Raw genomic sequence first — 19,597 nt, 5'->3', positions numbered from 1 at the left:
TAATTAAAAAATTTCAACATAGTAATATATGGATGTTCATATCTTTATATATTAATAAACAGTTAAATTTTTAAGTTGGAACCATAAATTGTCTATTTTATTCATAATTTTATGTTATTCTCTGTAAAAACACACTTTCATTAGTTTTGGTATAGAAATTCATTTATTTTTATATACATGAAGATCAAAATGAATATCATAAAGTAAATTGGATATTGAAAGAAGACTTCAAATAAGTTATTTAACTAAACAATTTATCGAGACAACATTTATAGCAAGTCATAGAGCCAGCTAAAATTTTAGTATTTGTAATGTTTGTTATTCCGCCTAGATCAATATTTCAGTTTAGAAGGTGGTGCATACAATTTTTACTTAGTGTTGTCTTCACTAAAGAAAACCAAATATATTATTTACAAAAAAGTTTTCTAAAACATTAGATAGCTTTAATTGAAATGTAAATTTATATTTTAATTAATGCAGTTTTAAACTGATTTTAAACAATAATTTTCAGTTTTCATTTTTATAGACTGTATAAGTGATTTTTGATGATAAAAATAAAATTAAAATTGAAATAAATATATAAACAATTAAAGTAACTACGCATATTAAAAACAAACTAAAATTTATAAAATAAATATCATAACAAAATTAAATATTCTGCAAAATCAAGTATATTAAAAACATCACAATTCAATAACTCATAAATAACATACTTAACTGACACGTGTCTCTAATCGAGCTAGTAACATTCATCAAGCTCACTGTAAGCGCAGCTGCACCAGATCCTCCCCTCTTCACAAAACCCTACGCATAAGCCCTAAACTCTCTCGAAGAAGAAAAAAAAAAGAGAAAAAGAGAGAGAGAGAGAGAGAGGCTTATCGAAAGATCTCAAACGTCCAATGTCAGCCGCCAGATCAGTCTTCCGCTCCGCCGCGAGCCGAGCATCCGCCGCCGCGTCAAGATTCTCAACCGGACCCAAGCCTATGCCATCGGCATCTTCTCGGCCTGCGTTTCGGATGCCTAAACAGAGCCCTCTCTCGAACCGCATTTTCAGGTAGTCCAGAGAAACACTGATTCTATCGATTTTTTTGATGCATTCTGATTGTATTTTTTTATTTATTTGTAAAATTGGAAAGATCTCCGGTTGAATTGAGCTGCTGCGTGGAGACGATGCTCCCTTACCACACGGCCACTGCTTCCGCTCTGCTCAATTCGATGCTCTCTGCTTCTCGCCGTGGTTGGATCGTCGAAGGTACCTCACTCCTCACTCACTCTCTACTGTTACTTTTTTTGATGATATTAGTTTACATACTTAGTTGACTGATAATTGAAATGCACGAACTAAGCTTTGATCATTCTTTTTTTTTGCATAATAGTATGGAATTATTGATGCAATGTTATATGTTGTTGTTCTGAGCTAACTTTAGAGTTATGTTTTACATTGCAGTTAATTGTTTAGAACTATGTGTAGTGTGGAGTGGCTCTTTATATGTTCATGGATTCTGGTTCTGGAACATCTGACTTCTTTTTGATGTGTTCATTGTTGATTTGTTGCTAGCTTTAAAGGCGTTTCTTTCTTCAACACATGTTCGTGGAACCTTAGTTTCTTAGGTCTATTCCTCTAAGATTTTGTTATTTAATGATAGGAGGTCAATTTTCATACAGATTTTCTTGGCATCTAATGTTTCTGTAGAATACTCCACTTTTGAAGTCGAGGATAACATAGTTCTCTTTTACATATCGTTACCCAGTTATCCAAATTTCTTGCATACATTGAGAACAAATCATTTTTTTTTCTTTCCTTTGTAGGTCTAGACGAGACTAGATGAAGATCTTTCAACAAAAAAAATGATGTGAGTCTGTTTATCCTCTAGTGTTTCAGAGTTAGGTGTTTTTACTTGATTTGCCATCATAGTTATAGATAACGGAACCTTAGGCAGTTCTGTCTCCTAGCAAAATTGGTTGATTCTGTGTGATTGTGTTATTTGTTTGCATATGCTTGGAAAAAACATTGATATTTTTCTCTGAACCTCTCGAACTCGGAATCAGTGTAAGAATCACACTGATGCAATTGTATTCACTCAGATTGCAATGATGATGTATGATGAATTTACTGAGGAGTGGTCAGCGATGCATGCAGTTCTTAAGCAAAGGTGGTGCTGAAATAAAACTTTGTTTTCTTGGTTTCTTGAACATGATCTTAGGACAGTTTATAGAAAGAAAAACCTTTAAGACGTGATAATTAATCGAGTCGCGTCTCTTAGGTCACAAGATATACTCCTTATCTTTTGTTTTACATGCTAATGGGTTCATATATCGTTTGTTTCTGTTGTGTTGTAGATGGATGACTCTCCTTCTCACCATTGCAGTAAACAGGAAGATTTGTTTTAAGAGTTCTAAAACCACTTGTGTTGATTCTTAAACCATAACAACAAATGTTTCTGCAAATGTTTTTTTTTTGTTATTACTTTATAAAAGATCCAAGTGGATTGTTGAATCAGTCTCCTTCATCCCATCGCCTTGTATTGTAGGTCGTTTTAGTGTTTTGTCATCTGAAGTTACACTTATCATTGATGAATAATTCAACGTCTCTTGGTATATATAGCTTCAATCGTAATAATTCATTTCCCAACAATGCTTACAAACATTTTGAGATAAATACTCTCTCCGTTTGAAGAATAATAATACATATTCACACTTTTAATAAAATTTAGCAATAAATATATTGTTCTCTATATTTTTAAACCAATAAAATTAATGTTTTTTATTATTTGTTAACAAAAGTTGCATGAGAAATATAAAAAAAATATATCTTTTTAAAACAAATTTTATTCTAAAATATGCATTTTTGAAACGAGGAGTATTAATTAATAAAAATTTGAATTAGCATTTTTCTTGAAAGCTCATAATGTTTTACGGTATGTGTTAATTTGCTGTTTAGGCTAATCTTGTGATTCTTTAAACTGAATAGAGATAAGGTTTATAAAGTCGAATAAAACAAACAGTGTCAGTCTCATTCATATTCCCTCTGTTTCATAATACTTGATGTTTTGCCTTAGTGCACAAAGATTAAGAAAACTAGATTTTTCTAAAAAAATTATTTTTAAAAAATTATTTTAGAATCAATTAACCAATAATAAAAAAGACAGTGAAATCTAATTGGTTGAACAGTTTCCAATAAAGTTAAAGTTAACCTTAAAATTTCAAAACTTCATCTAATTTGAAACAAAATTATCCTTCTAAAACATCAACTATATTGAAACGGAGGGAGTATTAACTAAAACCTTGCCGACCATAACGAGCCGGAAGTTGCAAAACCGAAACATCACATGTGACGAGCGTAGAGTCTAGAAAGCCAATTAGATAGTAACCAATCTATCTCCTAGCGTAGAGTCTAGAAGGTCAATTAGATAGTAACCAATCTATCTCCTTGATTTCAGTGAGTGGACTTGGGAACGAACAAGAGACGTAAATTTGGGAAATCATGATCTACGTACGTTACATGAGAGTTACCATAGTCACCTTCTTTTTCGGAATACAAACAAATCTTTGAACTCACATACATCCCTCATAATAATTGCCGCTTTGTCTCATTCCCAAAGCCAAAGGGCTCTAGATTCTACAGACTAGTCCAAGTACATTTTCTTGTAGGAGATAAATTCGATTATTGCACCGTACCAGAAATTAACCAGGTTAAATATTTCCGTGTTTACATAATTGTACATCCTCATTCCTTTGCAGACAAAACTGAAATTAATTTAGTATCGAGTTTATTGCCATCAATTAATCTACCAATATATCCGGTGTATATTCACACTATCAATAAATAGTGCATGCAGAATCTTTACTTCTAAAAGTGTATCATCATATCAATACCCAAATAATTTGGTAAATCATGAAATTATGGAAATGATTACGCGCACTCATGCACAGATACACACACGTTAAATGCAATTAAAAAATCAAACATAATCGAGCAACTTTGAAATAAAGAGACAATAAAAAGTTAAAAGAAAGTTGAAAAAAACACTTTTGATTGTTTTCACACTATCTTTCTCTTGCTTTCTTGCATCAAAGGCAATTATTCAACAGTGATCTCAACTCCCTCTTCACCTTCTTCAAAATCTCAGACATGCTCCTCTCTCGCTCTTCTCATTCTCTCTCCACCTCTCCTCATGGGTTACCTCTCTTGCAACGGTGAATCCGCAGTTTCCATCTGCGATCCACACAACTACAAATACAATCCTCGCCGATCAAAGAAACGTCGTCCAGCGCTCCTCCGTGTTTTCAAATACGACGAACTCGCCGCCGCTACGAACGGCTTCTCCGCCGGTAACTTCCTCGGGAAAGGCAGCCACGGAAGAGTTTACAAAGCGGTTCTCGACGGCGGGAAGCTTCTCGCCGCCGTGAAACGAACCGCGATCGCCAGCGCGAGCCAGGTGGACAATGAGATCGAGATTCTCTCGCGTGTGCGTCACCGTTACATGGTCAACTTAATCGGTTACTGCGTTGACCAGCGGAGGAAGACTAAGCTTCTGGTCGTTGAGTACATGCCTAACGGTACGCTTCATGATCACTTGCATTCTCGTAGCTCGTCACCTTTTAGTTGGAACCAGAGAATCAAACACGCTCTTCAGATAGCGACTGCAGTCCACGCTCTTCACTCGGCCGAGACTCCCGTTATCCACCGCGACATTAAATCGTCCAACATTCTAATCGACGGAGAAGGAAACGCGAGGCTGGCGGATTTCGGATTGGCGTTGATAGGACACGTGGACGATGAGCATCTGAAAGCCACGCCGCCGGCGGGAACGATGGGATATTTAGATCCGTCGTACTTGGCGCCGGCGGATCTAACGGCCAAGAGCGACGTGTTCAGCTTCGGGATACTGTTGTTCGAGATTGTCAGCGGTAGAGACGCCATTGATCTGAACTACAGTCCGCCGTGCGTCGTAGACTGGGCGGTGCCTCTCGTCAAACGCGGCGAGTACGGAGCGGTTTGCGATTCGAGGATCGGGAACCGTCCGAGCTCCGCCGTGATCCGGAGATTGGTCGTTATGGCGGCGAGATGCGTGCGGTCGACGGCGGAGAAGCGTCCGGATATGTCGGAGGTTGTGGAGTGTTTGAAAACGGTAAGGAAGATGTCTCAGGAGTCTCCGGTTTGGAGTCGGTTACGGCGGAGAACAGAAAACAAACCGGAAAACGTTTTCGTTAGTGAAGAAAAGGATGAGATCAATGTGAGAGGAGGGAGCAAGAAGAAGATGAACAAGGTATCGAGCGTGATCACTGAGGATGATACAGTGCCTGAGCAGGCACCGATTCGTCGTCGGAACCGTGTGATGAGATCGAGATCAGTTGGTGCGATGGGGGGAGCGAGAGTTGGACCTGATCCAAACGACGTCGTTGAGGATAATATTAATAGGGAGGTTACGACGATAAGGGCTCTTGTGGAGAGGGAACGAACGGTGAAGACGACGGCGATGATGAAGCTGAGCAAGTCGAGGTCGGTGGGGATTGTACGTAGTCATAAAACGGTGTCGTTGAAGCTTTATTGAATTGTTAACGAAAGTCAGCAATTTGCCAGGCAATCTGTTTGACTGTTGTCAGATTTGTTTTCCATGTTTTCCTTCTACTATTTTGTTTTTATTGTATTTGATTCTCAATAAAAAAATACCAAGTGCTTGCTTCGAATTTTCAAGAGATAACTGAACATCTATACTATTAAAAGTACAGTTTTGAGGCTCCAGGGAGCGTCCACATCAGCGAAAAAAATTCTCTACAACGATGCCACGTGGCAAAAAATATAAAAAGTAAATATACGATAAAAAGTAAATATATAATATAACATATATAATAACATCTATCATAGTATTACCATTTGATATAAAAGAAAGAAAATTAGAATAAGTAAATAAATAGGAAAAAATAGAAAAATTACATTAAAAATATCTTTAAAATATACAGTAAAATAAATATAGTAAAAGAAAATTCAAAGACTATATACGTGAACAGTTTCGAGGCTCCAGGAAGCGTCCACATCAGCGAAAAAAATTCTCTACAATGATGCCACGTGGCAAAAAATATAAAAAGTAAATATACGATAAAAAGTAAATATATAATATAACATATATAATAACATCTATCATAGTATTACCATTTGATATAAAAAAAAAAGAAAATTAGAATAAGTAAATAAATAGAAAAAATAGAAAAATTACATTAAAAATATCTTAAAAATATACAGTAAAATAAATATAGTAAAAGAAAATTCAGAGACTATATATGTGATGTATCGATTTCTAGCAAATTTTAAAACCTTCTTATAATCAAAAATTTAACAAAACCTAGAACCACCGCTTCAACCTATGGTGAGTACTAAACTCCATTTTTTTATGAAGAAATAGTTTATGGGTTTGGACATGGTTTCACGATGAGAAGGCAACATTACTAAAACAAAATTCTATATGTGATGTATCGATGTCTAGCAAATTTTAAAACCTTCTTATAATCAAAAATTTAACAAAACCTAGAACCACCGCTTCAACCTATGGTGAGTACTAAACTCCAATTTTTTATGAAGAAATAGTTTATGGGTTTGGACATGGTTTCACGATGAGAAGGCAACATTACTAAAACAAAATTCTTTTTTTATTCAGTTTTAAATTTCTGATTCATCTATTCGAGGTATGCCATCTGAGTATAACATTAATATTTCAGTCAACTTTGGTCCAAGGTCTATTGGGGATCAAGACTCAACACTTTCAAACTCCTACTGAGGAAGAGAGAATCTACTACTAATACAAACGTGGATTTGCAAGATATGTTTAGCTACTCATGCTTTTCTCAAGCTCTACCTTTTAAGCTGAAATTTAGAGGTTAGTTGTGTCTTCCATTTACACATGTTTCTGCAGACGTTTTTGGTGTTGTTTGTGGCATAAAGATCACCTTTAACAATGAAACTCAAGGAATACAACGTGTTATGATTACAATCTGAGTTGACAAATAGGTTAGCTTAACGCTTATGTTATACATTATAGTGTTTTCGTTTTTTTTTTTGTTCTTAGTTAGTGTCCTTGAGTACGTACAACCGTATATTTATTACTGCCATGCATATAATACACCATCATCATATCATTTTCCTTAATTTCCTCATATCAGATTGTAGGTAAAAAAATTTTGAATACAACTTCGAGAAACACTTCTCTTTCGACAATGAAATAAATTACATGACATTATTACATGACATTATTATTAAAAAATAAATAAATATACAATACAAGTAAAATTAAATAATAAGTAAATATACAATATAAGAAATAGAAATATTACATTAAAGATCTATTATAATATTATCGTTTGATATAAAAAAAAAAAAAAATTAGAATAAGTAAATATACAATATAGGAAAAAATTATACATTAAATAAATATAAAACTAAGTAATTAAAAACTAAATTAAACATCTAACTAAAAATATACATTAAAATAAATAATAAAAATATACAATATAAGAAGTATAAATATTATATTATACATTTATCGTAATATTAGAATAACTAATTATACAAAATAAAATAATAATAATAAGAAGTAAATGTGCAATATACATTTATCGTAATATTAGAATAAGTAAATATATATAATAAGAAAAAGATAAATATAAAATATAAGAAATAGAAATATTACATTAAACATCTAATATAAGAACAGTTTCGAGGCTCCAGGAAGCGTCCACATCAGCGAAAAAAATTCTCTACAACGATGCCACGTGGCAAAAAATATAAAAAGTAAATATACGATAAAAAGTAAATATATAATATAACATATATAATAACATCTATCATAGTATTACCATTTGATATAAAAAAAAGAAAATTAGAATAAGTAAATAAATAGAAAAAATAGAAAAATTACATTAAAAATATCTTAAAAATATACAGTAAAATAAATATAGTAAAAGAAAATTCAGAGACTATATATGTGATGTATCGATTTCTAGCAAATTTTAAAACCTTCTTATAATCAAAAATTTAACAAAACCTAGAACCACCGCTTCAACCTATGGTGAGTACTAAACTCCAATTTTTTATGAAGAAATAGTTTATGGGTTTGGACATGGTTTCACGATGAGAAGGCAACATTACTAAAACAAAATTCTATATGTGATGTATCGATGTCTAGCAAATTTTAAAACCTTCTTATAATCAAAAATTTAACAAAACCTAGAACCACCGCTTCAACCTATGGTGAGTACTAAACTCCAATTTTTTATGAAGAAATAGTTTATGGGTTTGGACATGGTTTCACGATGAGAAGGCAACATTACTAAAACAAAATTCTTTTTTTATTCAGTTTTAAATTTCTGATTCATCTATTCGAGGTATGCCATCTGAGTATAACATTAATATTTCAGTCAACTTTGGTCCAAGGTCTATTGGGGATCAAGACTCAACACTTTCAAACTCCTACTGAGGAAGAGAGAATCTACTACTAATACAAACGTGGATTTGCAAGATATGTTTAGCTACTCATGCTTTTCTCAAGCTCTACCTTTTAAGCTGAAATTTAGAGGTTAGTTGTGTCTTCCATTTACACATGTTTCTGCAGACGTTTTTGGTGTTGTTTGTGGCATAAAGATCACCTTTAACAATGAAACTCAAGGAATACAACGTGTTATGATTACAATCTGAGTTGACAAATAGGTTAGCTTAACGCTTATGTTATACATTATAGTGTTTTCGTTTTTTTTTGTTCTTAGTTAGTGTCCTTGAGTACGTACAACCGTATATTTATTACTGCCATGCATATAATACACCATCATCATATCATTTTCCTTAATTTCCTCATATCAGATTGTAGGTAAAAAAATTTTGAATACAACTTCGAGAAACACTTCTCTTTCGACAATGAAATAAATTACATGACATTATTACATGACATTATTATTAAAAAATAAATAAATATACAATACAAGTAAAATTAAATAATAAGTAAATATACAATATAAGAAATAGAAATATTACATTAAAGATCTATTATAATATTATCGTTTGATATAAAAACAAAAAAAAAATTAGAATAAGTAAATATACAATATAGGAAAAATTATACATTAAATAAATATAAAACTAAGTAATTAAAAACTAAATTAAACATCTAACTAAAAATATACATTAAAATAAATAATAATAAAAATATACAATATAAGAAGTATAAATATTATATTATACATTTATCGTAATATTAGAATAACTAATTATACAAAATAAAATAATAATAATAAGAAGTAAATGTGCAATATACATTTATCGTAATATTAGAATAAGTAAATATATATAATAAGAAAAAGATAAATATAAAATATAAGAAATAGAAATATTACATTAAACATCTAATATAATATTATCATTTGATATATAAAAGAAAAAATTAAAATAAGTAAATATACAATATAAGAAAAATAAAAATAAGTAATATACAATATAATGAATAGAAAAGCTAAATTAAACATTTATCTCAAAATATATTAGTAATCCCTACTACTAAAGAAAACTTTTGAGGTTCTATAGGGTGTCCACATCATCGGAAAAAAAATCTCCGAGATGCCACATGACATTAAGAAAATAAATAAATAAATTTATAATAAAAGAAAAGAAAATATAACATTAAACATCTATCGTAATATTATCAGTTAATATAAAAGCAAAAAAATTAGAATAAGTAAATATACAATATAAAAAATAAAAATAAGTAAATATGCAATTAAAATGAAAAAACTAAATTAAACATCTATATAAAAAATAAAGTAAAATAAACAATAAAATATACAATATGAGAAATAAAAATATTATATTAAACATCTATTGTAATATTAGAATCTATTGTATTATTAGAATAAGTAAAAAAAAACTAAACAGTAAAACATCTATAATATAAGAAATAAAAAATTGCATTAAACATCTAACGTAATATTATGATTTGATATAAAAGCAAAAGAAACTAAAATAAGTAAATATAAATTAAATATCTATCTGAAAATATATAGTAAAATAAATAATAATTAAATATATAAAATAAGAAATAAAAATGTTTAAACATCTATTATAATATAAGAATAAAAACAAATAATAAATAAATATACAATACAATAAATAGAAAACTACATTAAACATCTATATGAAAAAATGTATAGTAAAACAAATACTAAGTAAATATACAATATAAAAAATAGAAATATTACAATAAACATCTATCGTGATATTACCATTTGATATAAAATCAAAAAATTAGAATAAATAAACATACAATATAAAAAAAAAATAAATAATAAGTAAATATACAATATAAGAAAATGGAAAATTACATTAAACATCTATCTGAAAATTTATAGTTTTACATTTTATTATTTTCAAAAATTACTCCTTGTGCTATTGTTTTCTATTTCTATTAAAAATAAATATTAATTATATGTACAATAATTTTAACGTAAAAATATGAAAACTCTTTATTATGCAAACCATAAATACAAAGCATTCATGTATTCATACAAACATTCAAAAATACAACATGAAAAAGAATAGATATATAGTTAACATTTGAAAATCAAAATGCATAAAATATAAATAGAAGAAATCATCAAATAGTGTCCACGTCTTAATACAAATCCCAATTCGGTAAAAGCCATATGGCATTACATTATAAAATAATAATAGGTAAATATGCAATAGAAGAAACAAAAATATTACATTAAATATCTATTATAATACATTCAATACAAAAGCAAAAAAAATAATAATTAAATATAAAATATAAGAAAAAAGAAATACTACATTAAACATCTCTAAAAAATGTACAGGTTTACATTTTTAAGTAACTATACAATATAAAATATAAAAATACTAAATTAAATTAATCTGAAAAAGTATAGTTTTACATTTTTATTATTTTCAAATATTTTAGATGAAAAACTGCTTATCTCGCTCTCAAACACATAATTATAAATGTTTTTGCAATGAAACAAGACTCATGCTGACTCATATGACAAAACGAGCTATCGAAGGTGAAATAGTCACATATCACATGTTGGTGAAAGAATATCACTCCCAAAAATCATTTTATCTCCAATAGTCTTAGACCACTAATTCATACTTAATAGAAGATAATTTTTAATAAGAGTATGCAATACAATGATCATAAACAAAAGAAAGATAAAAATGCAAAAAAATACCATTATTTAATCCTAGAATTATAGCGTTTGCAAGTGCAATGGAAATATAGAACAAAGACTGCATTTTGGATTAAAATATATGTTTTCCAAACCAGTAAGACGAAGAGATTGGCTAGAAAAAATATATAAGAATATTACCATGCGCATGATTGTTTTCAGTCCTTTCAACTTATCACAAAAATGAGTATGAATAATTCTTCCCTAAGAACAAAAAGCAAAGAAAACATATCGAGTTACAACTTTTTGGAATAATGGTAAGAAGTAATGAACAATAATTAAGGAATCAAGTCAAGTCCTAAAATCGCTATCCCAACGTAAGTAACGGTAAGACACAACTAAATCTATCATAAACAACTGCAACACAAGGAGCCGGTAACACAATCAAATCTATCATAAACAAACACATCCGTCATAAGCACACCACAATTATTAGTTAGATGTGTCTTATTTGTCAAAAATAGTCGATGTGACATATCGTTAGCAGCTAAATTAGAATAAGCTTTGAAAATATATATTTTATAATTTGTAACTTGATCTGTAAAATGATTAGATTCTCTTTATATAAGTATAATTTGTAAAATAAATAGACAAATTTGACTTGAAAAAAATTATTTATTTTTTAGATAGAAATGAAAATATTTTAAATATATTTAAACTATTTGTAAATTATTGTCCCGCCCGTAGGGCGGGTTTAATCCTAGTAAAGTCAAAAAAGGAGTATGGTATAGACTTGAACGATATAAGTTGAACAGAAAAATAAGTTGAAATGTTTAATATTCCCACTGGATACGTAGTTTTCCTATAAAACTCAGTTACGTCAAAACCCTCTATAATATTATTTTAAAAATTAATTTCATGTCGTGAACACTAAAAGCCCAAATCAAAAGGGTCAGTAGTACGAACAAACATAACAGATTAGCTTCAAAGAAATTACAAGCGTGGACAACCAAAAAAGTCCACACGGTTAAGAAACAAAGTTAAAAGAGAGAAATTCAAGTTCCAAGCAGAGTAGTAGCTGTAGCTGAAGTAGGGGTGACTTGTGTTGAACATATCAATCTTTGCATTCCGCAGGATTACAGTGTCCCTGGCTTCATCAGATCCACTGAAACCACACAAAAAAGAAGCAAAAGACTTATTAGCTAAATACAATTGTCATGTGTAATTCAAAAGATAGTACCAGATAACAAAATATGACAAGCAGAGCAAAGGGATCTACGACACCATAATTCAATATGAGGATCAGGTCAGAAAAGATTGTTTGTAGTAATGGAAAGAAGTATCAGTAAAAGATTTTGAATGCCTTTTCTCAAAAAGTATCAGTAAAAGATCCAGGTTCTGTTTAAGTGCATCGGTTGAAAAAGCAGAGCAGAGCTAAAGCGCCTATCAATAAAGAGCAAATGGACCAAACGATAAAAGTGTTTTTATGGTTTGCAAATGCAATGGCCTTCCTGAAAATTGGAGGACCATAAATATTTTATAATGAATTTATTTCTATAGTGACCATGCAATCTATGTATAACTAGCATTTTAAAACGTAATGTTTCATCGCTTTTTGCCCATGACCCGCCATGGCAAAACAGAGCAGAGCTAAAACGCCTAACAAAGAAGGCATGAAGCTCACAAACTGTATTGATAAATCAATGAGAGAGAGTGTAGACATGAAGTAATCAAAGCTGTAACCTTCTTAAGGTCAACCATTAAACGATGAGTCAATTGATAACGACTACAAATTCAAATAACAAAACATCTCAGAGCCAGTGACTTGTAATTATCTGAAGATGAAAAAAAGAAGAGAAACAGTGTATGACCTTCATAGTTGCGTGCGTTTAAAGCAAATTCTTCAAAGCAACCTCAGGCCCTAGACCAAAAAGCTAAGAGATTATACAAACACAACAACATTTATATTTTTTCTCTCAAAAAAATATATTTATATTTTTCATAAGGCTATTACAATTTATTTTGTATCCAAATTTGGCATCCTAATGCCAAAACTTAAGAAATGTCACAACTTTTAATACACATAACTCTTTAGTATTTTTTTTTGTCATCTGTTATTTTATTAAAACACTTGAACCGAGTCTTACAACGCCAAGCCAACAAGTCCTACAACGCCAAGCCAACAAGGATCGCAATCCTTTCGGAGACTAAAGCCGGCGAGTTCACAGATCGAACATCCCGAAGACAAGAAGAAATACATGATACCAACATATCTAAAGTTAAGAGGGGGTGAATTTGAAACGCTTAGGAACTAAAGGAGCCAAAATCAAACTCACATGACTCTTTAGTATAAGCTTCCAATTTCAGGGATGTGAACCAGTTGGGTTTGCTAGTAATCCTAAATCCATAAGCTGTAGCCTAAAACATCAATAGAACATAAACACATACAACACCTGATTGAGAATCACAAAACAAATATATATTATGTAAAATAGTGAATTCAACAATATACATAAACAATGATATACATTTACATCAACAGATTGAATAAATCTTTTCAACAATCCAAACAACACCTGATGAGATAACCACAAAGCCTAATCACAAACTGAAAAAACCTGCAAAAATCCAACACGACACACTAACTTTGTGTTCCATGTCCATGGAACTGACAATGAATATCTCAGACCAGTGAATCTTCAGATATAACAGTGAGCAGCGAATACTTAGCTTTGATTGAGATCTTCCCTGCCTCAACACAAAGCTTAGCACCAGTCACAACCCAATACCCAGGCGGTACTTCCGGACCTCTCACCACCTCCTTCATATCCACAAGACTCAGCAGCTTCGGTTTCACAGGAGGTGATGGCCCTTTAGGATAAACAGCCGAGTTTATATCGATCCTAGACACTGGCTTAGCCGTTGGCTGGTTTGGACCTAACCCTGCGCTTAGTCTCGTACTAATCATGGAGAAAACACCAGATTTTCTTGAGATCGATGAGAGATTATCCCATGTTGATTTACGTGTAGTGGCCGAAGCAACCAGCGAGAAACCAAGCCTCAGGAACAGAACTTTCCTCATCCCTATTCCTTTGACTTCTAACCAGGCTTTGGTTACAATAGAAGCCGCGTCTTCAGAGCGTGCTCCATTGTACTGAACCGGGAAGGTGCAAACGTGTGAGAAGATTCCCCATTTCACAGCTTCATAATATCCTTTTTCAGATGGTTCATCGACGGGTTCGTAGGTGTCGTCTTGTGAGAGGTGGAGACTCGGAGGACACGTCGAGAGGTGCTGCAAGTGGATTGCTAGATGATCTCCTTTCTTCCCCTCTAGGAACAAACGTAGTCCTGTTACTGGTCGCTCACCTGAATCAACCTATAAAACAGTTTTTTGTAAGATTGAGTAGTTTAAAAATGAGTACAAGTTTATTGATATGTACCTTTGAAGTGTTGACATAAAGTTTTGGACCCATCAAAGAGAACTGTAAGGACGGAGAGCTTTGTTTTCTGCGGCGTAGTCCAAGAGGGAGGTCTCCGTAGACCGGAGCCCATTGGCGTGGAAGTTGAAACTCAAGAAACTGTTGCAACTCTTCTATTGGTGGCTTATCTACAACATTTTTATACAAACTCGTTACCTAAAAATGAGCCGTTGAGTAACTAAGATAAAGTAGCAAAAAAACACCAAAATGCTCACATCTAAGGTATAAGTTCACAGCATGACTAAGAAACCCTGTTCCTGGAAGACCACTCAAGAGTGAAGTTATGGGAACAAAGCACATAGATATAGCGTTGGGTGATTGTGATATCGTTGAAAGCCAACGATCATGACTTTGTCCCATATCAACACCTCCTCTTCTTATACAAATGCTCACTAAATCCTGCGAGATGCAACAGTACACGTCTTTTTTTGTAAAACTTTCCAGCTTTAAGCTGATAAAAGAAGTAATGGTGAGAAGAAGGGTACCTCGTTCTTGGAGTGTGTTATAACAGGACGACTAACAGAGGAACCAAACTGTCCAGGAAACCCCCACTGGATAGGATTCTCCTCCTACAAAACCATTATATCATTACATGACTTTTTATTTTTCGAATTATTTTTTTTTTGGTTTAAGACGGAAGCCCATAATCCCCTAGGTCCGAAACTATAGTATATAATATTATAAGCTAACGACCTACAACTCGATCAAGATTGTTTCTTTTTTTACCTTTGGGGTTCTGGTGTAAGCAGCATTAGGAGAGACACTTTCAACTGGATCAACAGCAAATCTCTTATCACCCAACTGCTTCAACAGCTTCTGAACCTCATCAGGCTCATGATTCGAATTACGCAGCTGCTTCATATGAACCACATCTTTACCTCCCATCGTCACACCAACAACAATATGAGTACCATACTTCTCAATAAACCTGTTAAAACACCCAAAAAAAAATCATACTCCACCCGGGCTAGCGTTAAATCATAAAAATATATGGAAAGCCGTGGCTTCGTGGTTTTAGTCCTTATGACTTCGGTCGCTGGATCCCCACGGTTATCAAAAAAAAAACCTCTTAAAGTAAAAAAAGAACACATACCCGGCAAGCGCAACAGAGTCCCAAGAAGAAGGAACTTCACGCTTCACTTCATCACGTAGAGTCACCTGCGACCTATCAAGCTCTATACTGTACAAACTAATAAACCAACCATCATAAGAAAGCGTCTTCACCGAGCTAGCATCTTTCTGCCAACCTTCTTTCAACTCAAACATCGTGTTGAACATCCCAGACGGGATCTTGCCCGAAAGAGACATGTTCTGATTGAACTTCTCCGACATCTACACAATCGCCAAAATCAAAATAAGGTCCTTAGCTCAACTGAAAAGTTTACTGCTCGCTGCTACGACAAAACTAATATTATATGAAACTAATATTATATGTCCAAACCTCCTAATATTAAAGATGAAATCAATAAAAAAAACTTGAGAAGGAAAGAGAAGGTATCCTCCTACCTGGTTAAAAGAGAGTATGTCGGAGCGGAAACGAGTACGTTCGCCTTTATCGCACTTGATCGAGCTCGAGACGTTACTGACGACGACCCCACCCGGGAAAACGAGGTCTCTGTTCCTGTTCGGGTCGATTTCGACGAGTCTTGACCCGTCGGGTGTGGGTTTACAAGCTGAGAGACGGACGTCGGAGCAGAGATCGTAGCCTGATCCGATCACCGATACTGCTTTCTCAGCGGCGGATTGAGCGTCGAGACGTGAGATGTTGAAAGCCATAGAGGAGAGAGAGAGAGGAGAGAGAGAGGAGGAAGAAAGTTTCAAAAGATTGTGGCGAGTGGAGAAGAAGAAGAAGAAGAGGAGCCAAAGGCATTGAAGTGGTCAACGGTTTTAAGCTGTTTCAGTGTTTTGTAATATTAGTCAACACGCCATTACTTTGACTTTTGGGGGTTAAATGTTTGAATCTTATAAAAATACAGTGTGAAATCGGAATAATTTATATTTTGTTGACAGGGAATTTTTATTTTTACTTTGATTTTTGAGATTTTTTGACCGTTGTTTAATAGGGAATTAGCAGCTATGCCCATTTTTTAATAAGGCAGATGGTATTTGACTAGCTTTATACGTTTTTTTCCCTAACCCAACGTAATTGATGGTTGTTATCAGCATATGTCACTCGTTTAGTTAGTTTAACTGTTTGGTAACTAATGTGTTTACTTTTTTTTTTTATGAGAAAGGGCTAATGTGTTTACTTTTTCAAAGTTTTTTTTTGAATTATACAGAATATCCTGACCCCACAGAAGTGGTCCAGACTAGTCATGTGTTGCTACGTGTCGGTCTTTTGTTTCTGACGATGCCGAAATGTTAATTCTCCAGTAGCCGGGATTCGAACCCAGATGGCGGAACTCACAGTTGTGAACCCTTTACCATTAGAACTAGAAACCCATGTTAGTTTTTCAACTTCATAGTATTGTGTTAGTTGATTTGATTAATTATGAGAGAGAGCTTCAATTCAGAATTTAAAATATGTCTATATACAACCTAATTCTTTTGTGCCAGAATCTAGAATGATTGTTAGATACTGCAAGTGAGGTAGACATTCATGTCATCTAAAAAGTATATACGGTTGTTAATTGTTATCATGATTGAAATAGATTGAAAATGTTTTTTTTTTTTAAATTGATCATTATGATAAATTTTTAGATGGTTTTTTTGGTAAAATAATATTTAGATGGTTGATTTGGGTGTAGGATTACTTACTGCTTTAAGTTTTGTTTATGATGTCAAAATTATTAACCATGTTTTATATTATTTCTGAACCATGTTTTACATCTTTCAAGCTTCTCTTTTTATAGGGCTCAGTTTCCGGGAAGTGTGTTTCTGCCAGCTTAATCTCCGAGAAATTTTATATATTCCGTTGGCTCTGTCCCAAATTCTACAAACAAATAATTTACATCTACAACTCAAAAATCATCATCTTAGAGACTTAGTATAAAACATAAACTGGTCAACTTCTATTTGGATTAAAACTATTTTTCTTAGGAAATCAACCATTCAAATACCACTTCCTCTACCTAATAGTAGTTACATTTTTATATTCTAATTCACAATATCGATTTATATCCTTAAATCAGATTTTTAGGTGGTTCCTAATTCTTTATTCAGGTTCCTGATTAGAGAACTAAAATATATTTTATTTTAGAATTCTTTTGAAAATACATAAAAATTATATTTATAGTGGAATGAAGCCAGTATAATTTAAAACTGTAGATGTCGCAAATATAATTTTAGCAACATATAGATTTGTAGTTAAGTTTTTTTTTTTCTTTGCTAAACATTTGGTGCATGTATAGTTAAGTTTTTTTTTTGAAAAAGTTAAGTTACATCTTTCTTTTTGGTAAAACAGTTAAGTTACACCTTACAAGTTCCTAATTGTTAGCAAAAAAAAAAAGCATCCGTTGATGAATGAAATTGTGTAAGGTGTCCACAACGAAACATCAGAATCAAATACCATGAGTGGCCGTGAATGTGAATATGAGCCAAGGCGTACTCCTAGCTACATTTATGCTAAAATTTGGGGCATACTAGAAAGATTGATACCAAGTCGGACCGTATCCCTAGCTTCTGTGGACACATTTACAGATAGAACAAATGTTGTGACATATTTGATGTTATAACTGTAACACGACACTTTCTTTGCAAGACTTTTCCAAAGTGCAAGGCTGTGAGGCAGAGAGAGAGGCCTTTCATCATTGATTAAATACTTTATTTCTATTTAAGATTTTGTCATAGGTACATTCATTTTGTTTTGTATACTTGGGTCATTGGGTGTCAACACACCGTAGTTGGTAACTTGATATATATACATAGAAAATTGCAACTTCCCAAAAAATCAACAAAGACGGAAATTGCATTTTTCACACGTTACTAGTCACATGTATGGAACACAGTAAGGACGTTAGACCAGATATAGGCTTGACATATTTTTCTAAAGTTTGGATTCCAAATCCGATGTTCTTTTTCAAACTAAAAAAGCATACAAGATTTGCAGTGTTTTATTTTCAGTGTAATGACTTATATCTACTTCCTGCTGTTCGGTCGTCGGATCAATAGTGATCTGATTTATATGGCTTCAGAATTCAATAATTTGTGTATATCATTCTACAATAACTTATGAAACTCATAACTTATTGTTAATGTGTGTATTCAATCAAACATCTGTTAGAAAGATTAATCTTTTTGATGACATTTGAATGACAATAATTCTGAGTGAATTTGTTCAGATTGTTATTTGTTCTTTTTATTTAAATATTCATAATTAATACAAAATATGAAATTTAGATGATTATATTTTTGACAAGAAAAATCACTCTAAAACACCACGAAAAATCACCAGTCCAAGTGATATTTTGAATTCTTTATAAGATTATTTGAATAATTTAGTAAGACAAGCAAATCTGTCTCTTCCATCCGTTTGTTTGAAGTCGTTCGTGGTAATAGGATTAAAATTCTAGACTTTGTGCAATATCTGGTTTGTGGTACAAAATATTGTATGTTGAAGAATTTTAAAAAATTAGTTTGGTTATCTATATCATCAACATACAGATATTTTTGTTAGTTAAAAATGATTGAATTGGAGTTGTGGAAGAATAAATAACCTACTAATATTATTTTTTTGGTTTAATTTGGGAGTATCTCAGGTTCACGGAGATGTCTAGACTAATTTTTAAAAGGAGATGTAATCCATGAATAGACTCTCTTTCCGGATATTCAAGTAAACCCTAAAATAAAGATTTATATCCGTGTTAGGTGACCAAAATAATTATGACTTAGTTTTATGTAGTAGATGGATCAAACCTAAAATATGTTAGTGTTCCGGGCCCGTCCCTTTACCACCTGACTACAATCATTGGGTCATAACCTACAAACATTGGTTTCCGATTTAGTATGAATGAGGT

At 32.3% G+C, this 19,597-nt stretch overlaps 3 protein-coding genes across 6 annotated transcripts; 2 read left to right on the top strand and 1 right to left on the bottom strand.

The window, feature by feature from the left end:
- The first annotated feature begins 818 nt into the window (after nt 1–818).
- Nucleotides 819–2,598, top strand: LOC108820714 (protein NUCLEAR FUSION DEFECTIVE 6, mitochondrial). Of its 4 annotated transcripts, XR_008938009.1 has the most exons (5): nt 819–1,054; nt 1,137–1,252; nt 1,810–1,853; nt 2,086–2,153; nt 2,341–2,598. XR_008938009.1 is itself a non-coding variant. In XM_018593717.2 (4 exons), exons 1-3 carry the CDS (start codon nt 900–902, stop codon nt 2,103–2,105), a joined length of 291 nt encoding a protein of 96 aa, XP_018449219.1. In that variant the 5' UTR covers nt 819–899; the 3' UTR covers nt 2,106–2,153; nt 2,341–2,598. The 4 variants fall into 4 exon arrangements, 3 of the variants coding, with proteins under 3 accessions (XP_018449219.1, XP_018449220.1, XP_018449221.1); XM_018593717.2 differs by lacking the exon at nt 1,810–1,853; XM_018593718.2 differs by lacking the exon at nt 2,086–2,153.
- A 1,405-nt stretch (nt 2,599–4,003) lies between these two features.
- On the top strand, nt 4,004–5,691 carry LOC108818773 (serine/threonine-protein kinase-like protein At1g28390). Its single transcript, XM_018591709.2, has one exon. The coding sequence runs from the start codon at nt 4,176–4,178 to the stop codon at nt 5,553–5,555; it is 1,380 nt and encodes a 459-aa protein (XP_018447211.1). The 5' UTR covers nt 4,004–4,175; the 3' UTR covers nt 5,556–5,691.
- Nucleotides 5,692–13,620: 7,929 nt separating this feature from the next.
- LOC108818776 (MACPF domain-containing protein NSL1) lies at nt 13,621–16,511 on the bottom strand. The gene is made up of 7 exons (XM_056993186.1): nt 16,149–16,511; nt 15,736–15,974; nt 15,369–15,570; nt 15,128–15,211; nt 14,858–15,041; nt 14,604–14,770; nt 13,621–14,539 (listed from the first exon to the last, which is right to left on the bottom strand). The coding sequence occupies exons 1-7, from the start codon at nt 16,416–16,418 to the stop codon at nt 13,847–13,849; spliced, it is 1,839 nt and encodes a 612-aa protein (XP_056849166.1). The 5' UTR covers nt 16,419–16,511; the 3' UTR covers nt 13,621–13,846.
- Nucleotides 16,512–19,597: the final 3,086 nt, after the last annotated feature.

This window comes from Raphanus sativus, chromosome 8 (assembly GCF_000801105.2).
Source record: "Raphanus sativus cultivar WK10039 chromosome 8, ASM80110v3, whole genome shotgun sequence".
In the NCBI taxonomy this organism is placed as follows: domain Eukaryota; kingdom Viridiplantae; phylum Streptophyta; class Magnoliopsida; order Brassicales; family Brassicaceae; genus Raphanus; species Raphanus sativus.
Note: the sequence above shows the minus strand (reverse complement) of the source record. Positions and strands in the feature narration are given on the sequence as shown.

Bases quoted from the DNA above. Each gene is read 5' to 3' on its own strand.
- LOC108820714 (XM_018593717.2), top strand. From the start codon at position 900: ATGTCAGCCGCCAGATCAGTCTTCCGCTCCGCCGCGAGCCGAGCATCC. The intron at 1,055-1,136 runs GTAGTCCAGAGA...AAAATTGGAAAG, and splicing joins CTCTCGAACCGCATTTTCAG to ATCTCCGGTTGAATTGAGCT. The intron at 1,253-2,085 runs GTACCTCACTCC...GTATTCACTCAG, and splicing joins CCGTGGTTGGATCGTCGAAG to ATTGCAATGATGATGTATGA.
- LOC108818773 (XM_018591709.2), top strand. From the start codon at position 4,176: ATGGGTTACCTCTCTTGCAACGGTGAATCCGCAGTTTCCATCTGCGAT.
- LOC108818776 (XM_056993186.1), bottom strand. From the start codon at position 16,418: ATGGCTTTCAACATCTCACGTCTCGACGCTCAATCCGCCGCTGAGAAA. The intron at 15,975-16,148 runs GTAGGAGGATAC...GCGATTGTGTAG, and splicing joins ACATACTCTCTTTTAACCAG to ATGTCGGAGAAGTTCAATCA. The intron at 14,540-14,603 runs GTACATATCAAT...ACTGTTTTATAG, and splicing joins TTTATGTCAACACTTCAAAG to GTTGATTCAGGTGAGCGACC.